The 17,204-nt window shown below is 39.7% G+C and overlaps 1 protein-coding gene across 3 annotated transcripts in view; it reads left to right on the top strand.

Moving 5' to 3' along the window:
- Positions 1-17,204, top strand: part of ttbk1a (tau tubulin kinase 1a) — a 39,186-nt gene that overhangs the window by 17,732 nt on the left and 4,250 nt on the right. For all 3 annotated transcript variants that reach the window (XM_044027948.1, XM_044027947.1, XM_044027946.1), the window contains exons 13-14: positions 363-703; positions 1,307-1,491. In XM_044027948.1, the coding sequence (XP_043883883.1) occupies positions 363-703; positions 1,307-1,491 (526 nt within the window). The remainder of the gene's footprint in view (positions 1-362; positions 704-1,306; positions 1,492-17,204) is intronic.

Below are 17,204 nucleotides of genomic sequence, written 5' to 3'. Positions count from 1 at the left end.
ATGGAAGAAGGAAAGGGAGGAGCTTCTGTTCTTCTGAGAAGTCTAATGCTGCCCTCAATAGTTGAAAGTCCTTCATACTTAAGACTTTTGTCCTTTGGTTAGTTCTTCATCTCAGTTAAAAGCACCCCCGTGCAGATCAAGGTCTTTCCTCCACAACTACTGAATTCCTTTGCTTGACTTCATAGTCTTTTCCCTCAAGACTTTGATTCTGGACCAGGTCTTTTGTTGATGTACAGGTACAGGTTTGAATACTCAGTTGTAGAAGTCCAGGAGTGACCTGATAGACCTCCTCACTGCGCTCATTCAATCGTTGAATCGGCTCAATCAATTCTATCTCCTCGCATCCCCTCTGTGTCCTACAGATCCAGGATGGACATGCTCGGCTCTCCATCACGTCACGTCTACTCTTCTCAGCCGGCTCAGATGCTGTCCGTCGACCCCGGTTGCCGTGGCGATCGGCAGGCCAGCGGCCGCCAGGAGGTGTCAGTGGCGTCCGTCGACCAGGAGGCACACAGCAACGCCTTCATCCGCTCCGTCCCGCTGGCCGAGGAGGAGGACTTTGACAGCAAAGAGTGGGTGATCATCGACAAAGAGACGGAGCTGCGCGACTTCCAACCGACCACATCAGGGACAACTGACGAGGAGCCAGAGGAGCTCCGGCCCTTAGAGGAGCAGGAGGAGAGGAGGAGGCTCAGAGCCGGAGGTAAGAGTCTGAACGTACGCGCACTGACCCAAACGTTAAGGTTTAATTACAGAGGTAAGACATTCTAGGTCTATTTTCTGATAATGACGAGTTGATAATTTGTGTTGTTGTATCACAATCACGTCAATCTCTTGATTTTTGAGAAATGTAGTGTTATTTGATCTTTATTTAAGTTTTTTTACCCATGTTTTATATATTTTAATTGTTTTTTTTGTTTTTCTTATGTATTTTATTGCCTTGTTTGAGCTTTTATCGCTTTTATTTATTCCTCTATACAGCGCATGCCAAAAACACGGTTCTGAAGTTACAAAAAAACGTTGAAATACTTCTAATGAAACAAAAACGTGATTAATGTAAAAAATCACAGTAATATATGTCATTATGGGACTAAAATAATTAAAAAAAAGTTAATGTGACCAAAAAACACGACTTCTACTGTCTTGAGGGCGGAGCTTTAATGTCTGGGCTGACGGGTTGAGGTAGGACGTAGTGGTTGTGTAGCCCACTTTTGCTAGTTCCGGAGCTTTAACGTCAGCATTTGAGGTTTCGGTTTCTTTGTGCGAGGACGGAATTCTCACGACGCTTGCCTGTCTTCTCTCACAGGAGCAGAGCTGGTGGTTCGTCCAAAGACTCACACGAGGGAGAGCAGCCGGGGGATGCTAACGCTCACCGAGGAGGAGGCGTCGCGGAGGAGTGGCGGCGGGAGCCCCGCCCAGTCGCCCTGTCACTCGCTTCCATCGGGACGTCCGCGCCGGAGAGAGTCGGACCCCACAGGACCTCAAAGACCGGTAAGAGAATCAGCCAGCCAATCAGACAAGAGCTGAAGCTGGTGGACAGATGAACGGAGTGGACGGCTGCGCTTTACGGCAGCTACTGCGCCGAGAATCTGTCCGTCAACACGCAGCTCAGAGGACAAATCCAGCCACGTTCCAATGATTATGTCCATAAAATGTTGATCAGTGTCTCCCAAACCTGGAAATAATGATCTTAAATGTCTTGTTTTGTCCACAAACAAGAATAATTCAGTTGTAACTGCTTTGTCACATGGAGCAAAGACAACAGAAAATATTTTCACGGAAGAAGCTAAAAAATCTGAGAACTTGTTTTAATTATTAAAAAAAAAAAAAAAAGTACTCAAATGGATTATCAAAATGGTTGAAAATGGACAGATTCAATTTTCCCCTTTAAAACTCCTTAATAGTCCATTAACTCCTCTCTGAGTGTTATTATCACATTGTTCTGGAAACCCAGGCTAAGGATTAACCCAATTTTTTTCCTACACGAATGTGAAGTGTGGCAAAACAATTTCAGGGATTTTAGATAAATTAAAGCTGCAAGCAGCAAGCAGGGTCGTTTTTGTTGCTTTTGTTGAGAGAGACCTAATGGCAGAAATTGTGAAAACAACTTAACGTTTGTCCTCCAGTGAGCAACTCCCTGTTTGCAGTTTTGACTGCTCAATCTGAATTATTTTGTGATGGGTAGGTGATCACCCAAATATGTTCCCATCAAATTTTGGTAAGAATCGTACCAATGATGACATCACAGAACCTGATTGGTGCCAAGATTAAGGGCTAGGTGCCATTCAGGATGAATTTTGTAATATTTATGTAAGATGATAAAAGCTATAAACAGATTAAGTTCAATATCTATCTTGTTTGCTGTGTTTGACCTCATACCAATCGAACTGAAACGCAGATTGATCGCTGGCTATTTTAATAATCACCAAATCAACCAAATCCAAGTTCTCTGACTTTCTAGGGCTTAAAATCTATGAAAAACTTTGAGTGTCTTTTTGTTCGTGGACAAAACAAGACGTTTAAGGACACAGTCACTTTGAGAAACACTGATTTTTTTGTTATGGCACAAGCAAAAGAAAACTATCACCGTAGCTCTAATTTAAAACTTTTAAATGCATCTGTTCTGTCAATTTTACCTGACATTTTCCCTAAAATACAACAAATAGATGAATAAACAAAGACAACAAGGCTAGGCCATTGAGTCTCCATTAATTAGCAGTAGCACATGTGGATGCTGGATTTGTCCTTTAATTTTGTGTCTGTGTGGACGGACTTTGTCTGCAGATGAACTTGTGTCACATACAGTCGTTAGGTTCAAAAACTAAGTGCGCCAGAACGCAAACTCATGACAGCGAGTCTGCTAACTGTCTCAGAAAACTGCCCTGTCCTTATGTTAACTGTTTAATTATGTAATTGTTCAGCTGCTAATTCACGTGATGAACACGTGAATTCATGTGTATGACCAGGCATTTTGTCCTTTAAAAGCACCAGCTGTACGTTTTTCCCCCTTTGCGCTATAGCTAGCATTAGCATTAAGAGCTGTTACAATTACAACAGAAACGTGAGTTAGCATAGAACTTAATTAGCCTAGTTTTTCAAAAGTCCTCACGCAAAGTTTTTCTTATTTTATCGTTGTTGTTGTTTACCTCGCTGAAGTTAGCATGCTAACCAGCTAGATTTACATGTGAGTTAACATCAAACTTAAATAGCCTGCTTTTTCCACTAAGTCCTCAAGCAAAGTTTATTCTTATTGTAACGCTATTTCTTTTTACCTTGATGAAGTCAGCATGCTAACCAGCTAGATTTACATGTGAGTTAGCATCAAACTTAATTAGCCTACTTTTTCCACTTAGTCCTCACGCAAAGTTTACACTTATTTTATCGCTGTAGTGGAACTGAAGCTAACAAGGACTTCATCAGACGTGTCTATGTTTCTGAACAGTTTTTATTATTTGTCGCCTAAGTTTACTCAATTTAAGTGGTGTTCCGCTGTTTTTGGAGACTTTTGTGGGATTGATTCTTCCACGGCTGCATGTGACACATACTGTAAGTTAAAAACCCTGTTTGTACCGTCACACTGTGTGAACGGTGCTGCCACCTTGTTTCTCCTCGACCAACATCAGAGCCAAATTTTACACTTTAATATAATATACATATTTTTAATTTATTTTGTTTTTTTTCTTCATAACTTTTTTGCTTTGTCGTCAGTAGTTAGCCCCGAGGCAACTTAACTGAAAGCTAATCCAGTTGCCCGCGGCTAACTCCTGAAGATGACTATGACCTGGATGAGTGAGAACCTTCACAGATGTTTACATGTCACAGGTTGTCGATGATGCTTTCGTCTGTTGTTCTGCTGTGTTTTCACATGTACACACATGCACACACACACACAAACACACACACACACTGTAACTGATGTTTGTTCATGGTAACACACAAAGGGAATTTGTTTTTTTGTTATATTTAAGCAGAAGCTCAGTTTCCCATAAATGGACGATTTTGGTCCTAAGGTCAGTGTGTGGAAGTCGGTGTAGTAAAAAAAGATAAGCTCTACATTTATTGTTCTTCTATATTTTTCAATTCAAACAGACATATGGATCAAAAAGTCGTGAGTCTGCCTTTTATTTACGTCACAACGCAAGAACTCCCGTGTTGAAGTTTTGAAATTAGGTATTTGTCCGGCGCCATGAAAGTTTTTTTAATTTTAATTTTTTTATTATTTGTTTGATTATAAAAAAGTCAATCAGTTAATGCGACAATTCAAAGTTACATTTAAAAATACAAAACCATTCTTTTTTATCATCGATTGCACTACCACAAGGTGGCAGCAGCAGGAAGCATTCAGTTGGTCGACTGCAAAAGTGTTTTGCACGTTTTGATTAATCATCAACTATTTTGTTGTTTAATAATTAAAACAAGCTTTCTGATTTTCCAGCTTCTTAAATGTGAATATTGTCTGGTTTCGAGGCTCCATTTGACAAAGAAATCATTAAAAAAACGGTGAAATCATTTTGGATGTTTGGGAAACACTGACTGTATTGTCTAATTTTCCTCTTACTGTGAACACTTGACATCACGTTCTGCCGAAGAAAAGCTGAAAGTAGGGACTGACACCGTTAACTCGTCACGAAAGTGTTCACTCACGTTATGAAGCTCATTTTCCCACAGACTTCCATTCGTACTGAGTTCATTTTGCTCACACCTGAGTCGCCCCCTGGTGGCTATTGAATATATTCTTACTTCCTGTGTAGCCTCGCTGAGCAAACTGGAAACCAATGCCTAGTACCTGAAATGTATAACCAATGACCCACAAATCTCCAAACTCTTAAAACCCTTTTAAGTTCTAAAACACGCAGCCGAGACGGTTTGACGTTAATACTAAGTTGTCCAGCAGGGGGAGCAGTAAGCAAAGCTTTGGGAAAATCTTCCGACAGTGTAACGTGCCACGTAATATTTTTTGGAGTACATATATATATTTTTCAGCTCTAACTTGTACGAGTGAAACCCAAAATAAATTATAATTTTTTTTACACCTAATTTTTTCATTCATGGGTGGGATTTATTTTCTTTATCCATTTTTTTGTCTCATGTTTTTTCATGCTTTCATTTATTTATTCAGGTTTGGTCGTCCGTACACGGTGTTTGTGCGGCACGTTGTTTCTCCATCACTGACACTTAACTTAAGCTCTACTGCAATTACATCATTGTACCAATTGTCACCACTAGTGGTTTAATTTTTTTCATTTTTAACCCGCTTACGCTTTGAGGTTGTGTGACCATTTTGTTTATTTTACATTTGTGTGACTTATTTTAATTTATTTATGCTTATTTATTGTTATTTCTCTTATTCCACCTTTACATTTTTAGGGTAGAATTTTAAAAATAACTGGGTCAAAGTTGTTTTTTTAGTTTTTTTTATATACATTTATACGTTTTGTTTGAATTTTAACATTTGTGCGGGGCCACTTTTAATTTATTCATGCTCTCATTGATGCATTTGATCATTTATTAATTATGTCAGGTTTGGCCCTCCATACACTGACACGTTAAACGCTATCCTGAAGCTAACCATTAGCTATCGGCTTTATTTGCTTCATTTTATTTATTGATTTATTCCATCTTTAACTTTTTAGGGTAGAATCTTAACAAACATGTGTGACCATTTTAGTTTTTTTTTGCTCTTTCGACATGTATTTTCACAGTTGGTCTTCCATACATAGGTGTTGTTGTTGTTGTTGTCGTTTTTTACATTTACATTTTTGCTTTCTGTGTATATTTCTAACATTTGTGTGTGACCACTTTTAATTTATTCACGCTCTCATTTATTTATTCATTCACTTAAACGAGTCATGTTTGGCCTTCCATACACGTGGGTGCTGTGTTCACAAGCTCTGGATAAAATATTGCTGACACTTCCACAACATTCACGGTTGAAATGCAAGCGGCGCTGACGTCGCGTACTCCTCGAGCGAAGCGTTAGTGAGCGGCACTGTGATCGGATTTGTGGGTCTGATTTTTTAATTAACTCTTTTCTTAATCATTTTTGAACATTTGTGTGTGACCACTTTTGATTTATTCGCGCTCTCATTTATTAATTAATTTATTTGTTTATTTATTTATTTATTTATCCGAGTCATGTTTGGCCCTCCATACACGTGGGTGCTGTGTTCATAAACCTCTGGATGTGACACTGGGAACATTTTACGGTTGAAGCGTCGGGACGTTAGCGAGCTCTGCCGCAGCTGCATTTATTTGATTTTTTTTTTTTCCGTGACGACTGACTTGGAGCAAGCGAGCTCTCCGCCATCGCCACCGACGACAGCCATTCTCTTTTTTACTCCTCTCCAGTCCCTCCCCCTCCCTCCCTCCACATAACTACTGACGCCTCTGCCCCCTCCCCTCCCCCTCAACCTATCGCTGTAAAAGTACACAGTATGTCAAGTTTGACTCACCTGAGGAGACAGAGAACAGAGCGAGGGACCATTGGGACAAGACGAGAAGAAATAAAGTGATGTTTCGGGGTAAGCACAGTTTAGGATTAGTCCTTTAACTCTGTTCTCTCACTCACTTTCTGTTCTTCCTTTTCCTCTCTTGTTTTGTGTGTCTGTGTCGTGCGTGCTTGATGACTCCATCTCTCTTTTGTGTTTCCTGTTTTTTTTTTGTTCTTTTTCCTGCATCACCAGTGGAACATTTATTTATTTTTTTACACCCTTGTAAAATCAGGCTCAGACTGTTGTAGTTTAGTGAGATACAGTGTGTGCAGTGCTCGTGCTGGTGACTTTGTGTCCTTTATAAAGTGCTTCTCTGTGGGGGGGTATTTTCAACAACACCATTTTGGGGGATGCTCGTACGACCAATCTGGCAACCCACACAGCTAACAAACTACAGCTCCTGTTTAGCATCTTTTTAGATTAAACTAGGCATGGGACGATATTTCATGACGATCCTAAAAACAAAATTATTGCCATTTATAATATTATTGCAATAATTGTCAAAATAAATATTTTTTAATTATATTCATTAATGCAAATGTATTTTGTGTTATTTATTTATGTAATTTAATTTTTTACAAAATGTTATGCTACAAAATAACAAAAACATTTGCAATATTTTATATTATAAAATATTTACGAACAGATCAAAATATCTTTTTATTAAAATGTAACAAGTAATGACCAAATAAAAAATCAACAAATTAATTTCATAACATTTTTTTTAATATTAGAAAAATTTGTTATAATATCTTATATGACATTATAAAGAAATTCATCACATCACAAATATTTTTACCAAATCAATTTGGAACATGACAAAAAGTCTGATATTACAAAATGTAACAATTTTTTACTGAAAATGACAAAACAAATGAACATTTTGAAAATATTTTATATTTTGTTGTTTCTAAAATGTCTCTAATGTGACAAAAATATTGTTCTAAAGTTACGTCCACATGTAACTGATATGACAACCAAATTTTTTTAGTAACATTTTGTAATATTACAAATATACTAACATGACAAAAAAATTCACATAACAAAAAATATGTTATGACATGACAAAACAAATTTTGTAATGTTTAAAAAAATCTAACTTGAAAAATGTTTTGTGTAAAATGTTGTACTATTACAAAAATATGTTACTTTTTTTTACAAAAAATATTACAAAATGCTCTAAAGTTACAAATACTGATATGAAGGAAAAACTGAAATTTTTTTTTGGAACATTTTGAAATGCTACAAAAACATTTTACTAAAATTACAAAAAAGTCATCACGTCACAAACAAAGAAATGTTGCAAAAATATGTTTCTAACGTGACAAAGAAATTACTCATATGATGATTTTTTAATTTTCTGTACTCGTATGCTGACGTTAATAAGGATATGCGTTTTTAAGAGTAAAGAACGAGAACCTTGAGTAAAATCATTAGTAATTACAAGGTCCTGGAATGACTCGTGGAGCAGGTGCCCCCTTGTGGCACTGTATGCTGATGCTGCTAAAGAACTTTTTTTTTAAGTTATTGGTGAATTTCTTAATTCACAGGTTATCGCGATAATAGCCGCTCACCATGATGAAGTCATTGCGCGTGCTTTTTAACACGTGTGACAACATCCGATATTGTCCTGTCTCTAGTTGTAACTGTAGACCTGAGGTCCCTCCCCTCATGAGCTTTGACCAATCAGCAGCAGGAGTTTCTTTTTTTCTTTTCTTTTTTTTTTTTAGTTAGAGGAACATAGCATTTATTTGTTTTGGTCTAATGATTGTTTCCCGCTGGAGTTAACCCTCTCGTGCTTCCCTCTCTCTGATTGGTCTGTTGCAGTTGGACGAGGACCGGCACCAACCGCGGCCCAATCAGCTGAGGAGGCTGGCCTCCTACGTCTTCTCCTCCTCCACTCTGGAGACGGAGCAGTACCCGCACGCCGGAGGCAACTTCATCCAGAGGAGCCGCTCGGCCGAGAGCAGCCCCGCCCACATCACTGCCGCCTCGGTGCGGCGGCGGAACGCTGGGACACTTCCGGCGCCCGGCAGCCCGCGGAGCAGACACTCGGTCCTGAACGTGTCGCGGACGCAGCTGCAGCAGATGTTAGCGAAGCTGATGAACAAGAACAGCAGCTGAGAGACAAACACACACACGTACATATATATAGATGTATATATATATATATATATATATATATATATATATATACAAGTGCAGGGTTGGTCAGTCCTTTTTGCTGCACCCTGGTGGCCCTACCTGTGAACTGCACTCTATGAACCGATTTAATTATTCGCCGTCAGAATGTGGAGCTTTGAGTCCAGAGCGACATTTCCAAATAAAGTTCCACTTCCACATTTTGTTAAAGGTTTCATGAAACCTGAAGTCGTTAAAAAATTTAATTTTTCATAATCTATCGTTGTTGAGTCCATCAAATGTTTCCCAGAAACGACGATGTTCCTCAAATGCCTTGTTTTTGTCCTGGTTTTAATGATTTCCTCATTTACATACGGAGCAAAGAAACAAGAAGCTGGAAAATCACAGGAGCTAAACTCAAACCGGTGAATAGTTTCTCAAAACAGTCGACGAATAGTTTAGTCATCGGTAAATAAACCAGTGATCGTTTCGGCCCTTTATTTATTTATTCAGCAATATTTATTTAAATCTTACAAAAATTGTAACAACAAGTAATTTTTGGGGGCCCCTGGTGTCTTTAGACCAGCTCTGTCATATATATGTATATATACATATACATATATATAAAGTAAACAGCACACTGACAGATAATGACCACATCAAGCCATATAACTCACACACACACACACACACTCACTCACGTAGCTCTACCGTGGACGTCTCGAGCAGAGGAAGAGGACGGAAATGTCGATGAAGGGAAATATTTTTCATGCAATAAACTGTAAACAAACAAACAAAAAAAGAAGAAAAAAAAGCCTCTCTGCAAACCTGATTTGCACACGCCACACATGTGGCAGACTGGTGGGGGAAAAATGTGAAACTGAATATTTCGCTGTGACAAAAGAAGGAGAAGAAGAGAGCGTGAAACAGAGCGGCGCTGCTGACAGACTGTTACGCTTTTTTTTTTTTAATGCTACTTTGTTTTGTTTTTCGCACGTTTCCGCGCTAAAATGAAGGAGCTGTCGTCCCCCGGTGGTCACGTTTTCGCGACTTCTGCGTTCATCCCGCTGCCGAGCAATACGCTGCCACCGCTATGCCGCACTGCGCCACGCGTCTTCACTGGCACACTTCACTGCAGTCGTGATAATGTTTTAATAATGAAAAAAAAAAGGTTAAATAAATCTATATGTATATACATATATATATGTATATACATATAGATATTTATGAAATTAAAAACATCAAGAGAGAAATATTCCTAGGAAATCAACACAACAGAAACAAAACAAGTCTGTTCATTTTATTTCAGTCATTTCTGGACTATTTCCTTTTTTCTAGAAAAATGATTTTGTGAACTGCATTTGATGAAAGGTTCAAAGATAAGGCCAGTATTTACCCACAGGCAGAGCTGTTACTTTGCATTTAACTCACCGTCAGCCTGTTCACAGAGATTACAGGAATTTCAGCATTTTTTTTGGTCCAAACTAAATTTTTCAGCAAATGGCGGTGGAGCTGTAAGCATGGAAGGAGGCGGGGACATTATAACAGGCTGCTGCTGCTACTACAAAATAGTTATTTTTTTCTTGTGTGTGTGACTGTGGTTTGTATCTTGAGATTATAATATTATTAATTACTAATTATCTTAAGGCAGTTCAGCAATATATTGTCGTAAACTTTTGTTCGGGAGTTTTTTTTTTTTTTACCAAAGACTGACTTTTAGCACATGTTAGTATGCTAACACACATTGTGAACATAGTAAACAAATATGATAGCACTAAAGTAAGTAATGCTGACGCTAATATGCTTAATTTGAGTGATGTTTTCATCTCACCGTATTAATTCTGTGTCTTACTTTTAGTGCTTGTTATCATGCTAACACACATCAAACTAACTTAACATGATGTTAACATGATGAACAGCGGCAAACATGCTACCTTTTAGCAAAACTAACAATCACTGTCATAATTTTGTGTCATAGATTGCTTTTACCACATGTTAACACATGGAATTAACACAACCTACCCAGCAAATATTGAACACATTAGCATTGGCATTATTAGAAATGCTGACTGACAGTGCTAACATGCTACATTTGAGAAAAAAACGTGTAAAACTGACAGATCATGCTGCTGTTCAGGCACTTTGTTGTCTCCATGTATAAATTACTAAATTATAATCTCAAGATAAGGAGCCACGGTTAGTCAAAGCTACAGCAGGTCACATACTTAACCCTCACCCTGCTGTGTTTGACTTAAATCCAGGTCTTCCACAGGAAAAAGGTTTATCGTGTTTTACATATAAGCCTCGTCATCGTCAGAAAATCCACCAATAAGATTTGTTGTTGGTTTGAGATCGTAGGTTTCGTGGGGGGAAATTGTGTAGTTTTTGTTGTAAACGGCCGTCAGCGTGAGCTTCACTGGATAATTATATCTGGTTTTTAATGTGTCGCCATGTTTTTGTCAGTTGTCGTCTTATTTACATTGTGCTTCCGCTGGATTTTACTGTTGCACTTTATTACTTGAGTTAACCAGAAAGGCTTATATGGATGCAAAACACAGAGGCAATAAGTGAAATTTGGGTATCACAGCCAAAATGATAATAATGGTAATAATGATAATAATAACTTTATAAAACAGACATTCTGGTGCTTCAACTTACTTTTAAAACACTTTCAGATCCTATTAGTAACATCAAATTTTAGGTTTTGTCCAGGCAGCCTTTGGATTCCAATTCCCTCAGAGACTTGAAGAAGAAAAGTTCTGGAAACAAACTTGTTTTTGTTTTACAATGAACTTTCTGCAAATGTATTGCCATCAAACTATAAATGCTATAATCTTCTTGTTCTCGACAACCGTAAACTCGTCGATCAAAAATGTATTTTTAGTACATAAAGCTGCTAACTTTTGTGTGCTAAGAAAAGTGCCGTCATCATGAAATCAGAGAAAAGTGCAAGATTACGTAGCTTTAAAACCAAACTCTGAAAGGCCGGACACTTATTTGCCTTTTTCACTACGGAGCTGCCCCTTACAGTTTCTACAGTACATATTTTTTATGACACCACCGTAAACATCCATCCATCATCTACCTCTTTATCTTCACTGTCGTAAAAACTCACCACTGACACGTCCCCTCTCCATACCATGTGCATTTTTTCCAACGGAGCCAGCGAACATAGGCCGTGGACCCATGTCCGGTCGCTATCTGGTTAGGGTGTGTGTGTGTGTGTGTGTGTGTGTGTAGCACCATGAATCAATTTGTGTTTCTGGTGAGATCAGAGACTTCACAAGACCTCCTGATTCTGAGGAATCTGGGTCGGAGGCCCTGATCTGTGCAAGGCTGGTTTTCTCCCCACAACAAAACATTTAACCAGCACAATGACCCTGAAGCATATTTTATGGGTCATGTGAAGCTCCTTCCATACCAGGACACTGTCGAAATGCACCCAATCACTGGCTTGCTTCTCCATGTTAACAACGCTTACTTCAAGCCAAGCTAGCTTGCTAATGCGTCACCTGCTGTTGTATCGTTGCTTGACTTTATGCAAGTAGAAAGGGTAACACATACTCGGAGTGACCTCGGGTTTCCAAATGTACAAATTAGCCTGACCCAAAACAGACATGCTTCCTGTTTCTGGATCTGACCCCTTATGAGCCTGGCAACTGGATTAAATTTGGATCTTGTTTGTATCCAGATACCACAAAGAGAGTTAAGCACCAAAAAAGTATAGAATTCAAGGTACCTGTACAGGTATCGACTCTAATTTGAAAGGTACCCAAACCTACTCCATGCCTTTCATAATTGGTAACAACCTTACTTGTACTGTGGCTAGCATTGTTGCCTCACAACAAGAAGGACTGAAGGCCTTTCTGTGTGGAGTTCTCTCTGGATGTTCTCCCCGTGTGGATGTGGGTTCTCTCTGGGTACTCCTGCTTCATCCCATTCTCCAAAAACATGCGAAATTGGGGATTAGGTTAATTGGACACTTCAAATTGACTACAGGTATGAGAGTAAATTCTTGCTTGTTTCTTGGACTGGTGAACAGTCCAGGGTGTACTCAGCCTCAGCTGGGATTGACTCCCCATGACCGTATTGTGGACGCTAAAGCTGTAGAAATGAATGAACATACTCACACTCAAATAAAGTGAAACCAATGGCTGTCTGAACCAAAACTAATAGCAATCTGATTGACGATTACAACATGATGAGTTGGATTGAAAATGTCAGGATGATCATTTTACAGATACTTTCTCCATTTCACAAGCGAAAGAACTTTACGGCCAGGACCAGTTGTAAAATTTGTAAATTTGTATTGAACACATGTTTCCCAGTAGATGCAGTGTTAGAAGAAGAATTGTAGAATTTGTAAATGAATGTGAGAAATCAAATTAAGTATCAGAGACAGGGGAGGGGGAAGTGGCAACAGCAATTTTAAGGATTTTTAAGGACAAGGTCAAAGAAAATACTTGAGCCTGGCTGAAGTGAGATTTCCTCACTTCATTAGGTGTTTACTTCCTTGACATTAAAACAAAAGCACTTCCAGGAATTCTGATCGATAAGGACAAAACCTGAAAAAAAAACATCACAACTCGCAATCTGCTCTTTGTATCCTCTGGATTTCAAAGGTCATGGTGGCTGTTATAGGCACCTGTGTTGACCTGTTAAGGTAGTTGTCTTAGCCAACAAAACAAAGAAGTCGCGTTCATGCTCCCCCGTAACGTTCCAGTCGAAATATCTTTACAAACATTTTTGACACTGGTAACTTTTACCCAGTTTGGTCCGTCCTTCAGATTCTACATGTGAATATACAGAAAGTGTAAGAAAGGGACAGGATTTTTTCTGGTATGCCATTCTTCTTCGACTAATCATGTTTGAGACTGTTGGGAATAGAGATTAGCTAAAATTCTCTTATTGTTGTCAACAAATTTGGTCTCGTAGTAACTGCGACTCCATTCTTGTTTCAAAATTAATTCTTCCGAAACAAGACAGAAATTTGTGCTGGTCAAAGTCCCGCGACATTACTGTGGTTGTTTCTGGTCGGCTCTCTACTGTGTTTCTATTCCGACGGTAAACCACAGCAAGATTTGTGAGAAGTATGAAAAAGTCATGTAAGGACGCAGCTAATGTCATACCAAAGCAGACGTCTGTGGTATGTTCCCTCCCTTGTTGTCCAAAACAACATCCATCTATCATCAACCGCTTATCCTAGATCAGGTCACAAGGATAGCAGCTCTAACAGGGAGCCCCAGACTTCCCTTTCCACATTGTCCGGCTCTGACTGGGGATCCCCAGACGCTTCCAGGCCAGTGGGGAGATATAATCTTTCCATCTAGTCCTTGATCTGCCACGAGGTCTGCTCCCAGTTGGACGTGCCAGGAACACCGCCCAAGGGAGGTACCCTGGTGGCATCCTTACCAGGTGCCTGAACCCCCTCAACTGACTCCTTTCCACACAAAGGAGCAGTAGCTCTACCCCGAGTTCCTCCCGGATGGCTGAGCTTCTCTCTCTAATGGAGACCCCAGCCACCCTTCTGAGAAAACCCATTTTGGCCACTTATACCAATCCAAAACATATGTTTATTTATTTAAAGTCCAAGAGTGTGCCTCGGGGGCCGTTCTGTGCAAAAGGAAGTCAAACTTTTACTCTCTAAATGTGTTACAAGGGCTACGTTAATTAAATATGCACCATCTGCTGTTCCATTAAGCTCCTGCCCTGAGGCATTAGCTCAACCTGAGCAGGAGATGTTTGACGAGGACACACTCCGAGTTTGTTTTCATGCTGCTTAATGCTAACTTCAGGACGCCCCGTGTGTTGTATATTTAGCATAAGGCTACAGTACAACCACGTGTAGAATGTACGAAGTGTGCTAGCTGCTGACTTTATTTTGCACGCTCGCAAAATGATTCACCTTCCGTACAAGATTGTCACTGATAGATGTTTTGTCCCGTGTCGCTGTGCCACGTTCAGCGGTGGAAATGCAGCTTATTCTGTTGGGTTTTTTTTAAAGAAAAGAAATATCTGCAGCACATGAGACAGAGTGCCGTACAAACTGACTGTTTCCCGACTGTCCACACTTTGCATGAGATCTGCTGTTAGTACGACAAGCAGCTCCGACTGCAAACCGACACCAACACCGCGGAACTGATAAAACATCTGTGATTTTCTTCTGTAAATAATAGATAAAAAGAGATCGCGGATTAGAGCTGTTGCGTTTGTCGATGACTCTGAAACGATGAAAAGCCTTTGTATAACCGATGATCGTCTCATCGCGCCGTTTATTCTGCTGTCATGTTTTGTTTGTGAGTGGATGAGGTCATCGTTGCTGTTTAGACTCTGTAAATCTTGTTTTTTATACGAGTCAGGTGACTTTGTGAGCCAATAATTCTAGATAAGATGGGTTGTTTTTCTGTTTTTAGAAAAACAACTTAACACAATGTGTCTCACTTTTGCTGTTTTTGGATATACTTGTAAATCTGACTGCAGCTCAGAGGCGGTGGCTCCATTGACGAGGCACCAACAAAACTGATGTACTCAGTCGAGTCTGCCAGCGATTTGAGTTCACTCTGCAGACGCGTCTGGCAAGGACGCCATTTTGGCTTTGTTGACATGTTCCTTTGCATGCGTCATCCAGATCATTGGTCATTGGTTGGAGGTCTATCCAATCCACGGGTCACGCCTCTTGGAAATGTGAGGTGACTACACCCTTTCCAGGGTTAGCCAGGGTCGTTTTACTCAAATGCTGTGTTTCGATCATGCTACGGTTCGGTTTGGTACAGTATGGTATGGTTTGGAGTGGTACAGCCCTGAGTCAGGCTTGCATGTTGGGTGTGGGCTCTGCTCGATGGCCGCGTAGCGTGACGTCGTACCGGTGCAACAACAACAAGAGACGTCATCGAATGTGAGACAACAGACAACAATGGAGGACATCCAGCAGCTCTATTTTTGCTGCTGTTTGTCTCAACAAGACGCCAAACTTTGTATGATAACAGGCTGCAAGCGTTTTCCTCAACTTCCATGAGATATTAACACAGATCGCTTAAAATTTTTATATCACCCAACTGTCTTTTGTGCAGCTACGCTAACTGTACTGCACCGCTTCACTCTGGTACCCCAAGGGAAGGGTGCTAAAGAATGGAACAGTTTGGGCTGGTTATTTTGGTACTATTCTTAATGGAAACGCAAAAATACATACCGTACTGTACCAAACCAAAGCGATCCAAAGCTAAATTGTGCACTGCAAACTTTCAGCTGGCGTGTGGTGGATTTGCGGTTTGCCATGTTTTCCGTGTTCCAATTTCTGCAGGGATATTAGTTCACACTCACTGTTCCAGTTGCACTAAAATGAGGGTCTGCGTCAAGTCTTTTCTTCACCACATGCGTCCCATGTTTACCCTCGTAGCTAAACCTACCCGGAGCATGTGGACGTATGCAGTCCATGTGGTCACAAATATTGGAGCCTGCATGTTGATGTCTGCACACTGTCCACAGTCACAGATTGTGGTGATGGTGGATAACAACATCACATGGACTGTTGTTGAGATGAAAACTATGAGTTGACCTTTAAGCAGATTTGCACGTCAACAAACTCGTGAAAAGGCATTTTAGGTGCATTAGCTGTATTCACACACATCATAGTTTGCTGGAATTTGTGTGTCAAACCTTTACGTGAAACTCTCCAAAGGCTGGCAGCGCAGCGCGTTCCAGACAAAATGCTTACTAGGGCTTTTTAAATGATTCTGTTTTTGTGAGCATGTTGGTATCGTAACTCCAGTATTTCAAATTTTACATCCTCAAGAAACCTGCTAACAGGGCTCTTGTGGCTGTAAGAAAAACAGCAAAACAAAACATGAACTTAAATTCAGCTTGGAGTCTCATATTAGCTCAGCTGCACAAATTAATGGTTAATTTCACCACACAAATTGAAAGATCCCAATGAGTAGAAATGCAATATTTAAATGTACCGGTCAAACCTGACGTTAGCCCTTGAAAAATGTACATATTTACGATGATTATTGTCATTATTATTATTGTCATTATCGGGAGAAATTGAGTTTACATCTCATCAACGATACTGTGAATGTGATGCCTTTGTGTTCCCACTTTTTTTATTTGCCCTACGTCACTTGAGTGCGGATTTAACATAAAAATAGAAATATACCTCAAAAATCACAGGAGAATATAACAAAAAAACACAAAATTTCGCTCTCCTACCCAACTTACATTAAATTGATGTGTATATGGTTAACTTTATGAAAACAGGGTGATATTGTACAGATTAGGTACAGACATTGTCGTCTTTGGGTGTTAGCTTTGTTTAGCCCGTCTGTCATTCACTAGCTACATATTCATTGGTCAAAACGAGAAAAGAAAAAAAAAAAAAGAAGGTGTCACTTGCAGCTGATTCTCAAAGGAACAGATGCTGTAAATTATTTGTTTTCTTCTGAGAAGATTGACATTTTTTTTTGTCCCTTTGTCAAGTGAAGGGACACGTTAGCTTAGCGTCGCACAAAGACTAGAAGCAGACGGAACCAGTTCATCTTAACTTGTAACTGTTTTAGCTGAGAGTGAAGTTGGTTTGTACACTTCTGTTTTCAA

The sequence above is a fragment of the Solea senegalensis genome, linkage group LG6 (genome assembly GCF_019176455.1).
Source record: "Solea senegalensis isolate Sse05_10M linkage group LG6, IFAPA_SoseM_1, whole genome shotgun sequence".
NCBI classification, from domain to species: domain Eukaryota; kingdom Metazoa; phylum Chordata; class Actinopteri; order Pleuronectiformes; family Soleidae; genus Solea; species Solea senegalensis.
This window is presented reverse-complemented; position numbering and strand designations above follow the sequence as displayed.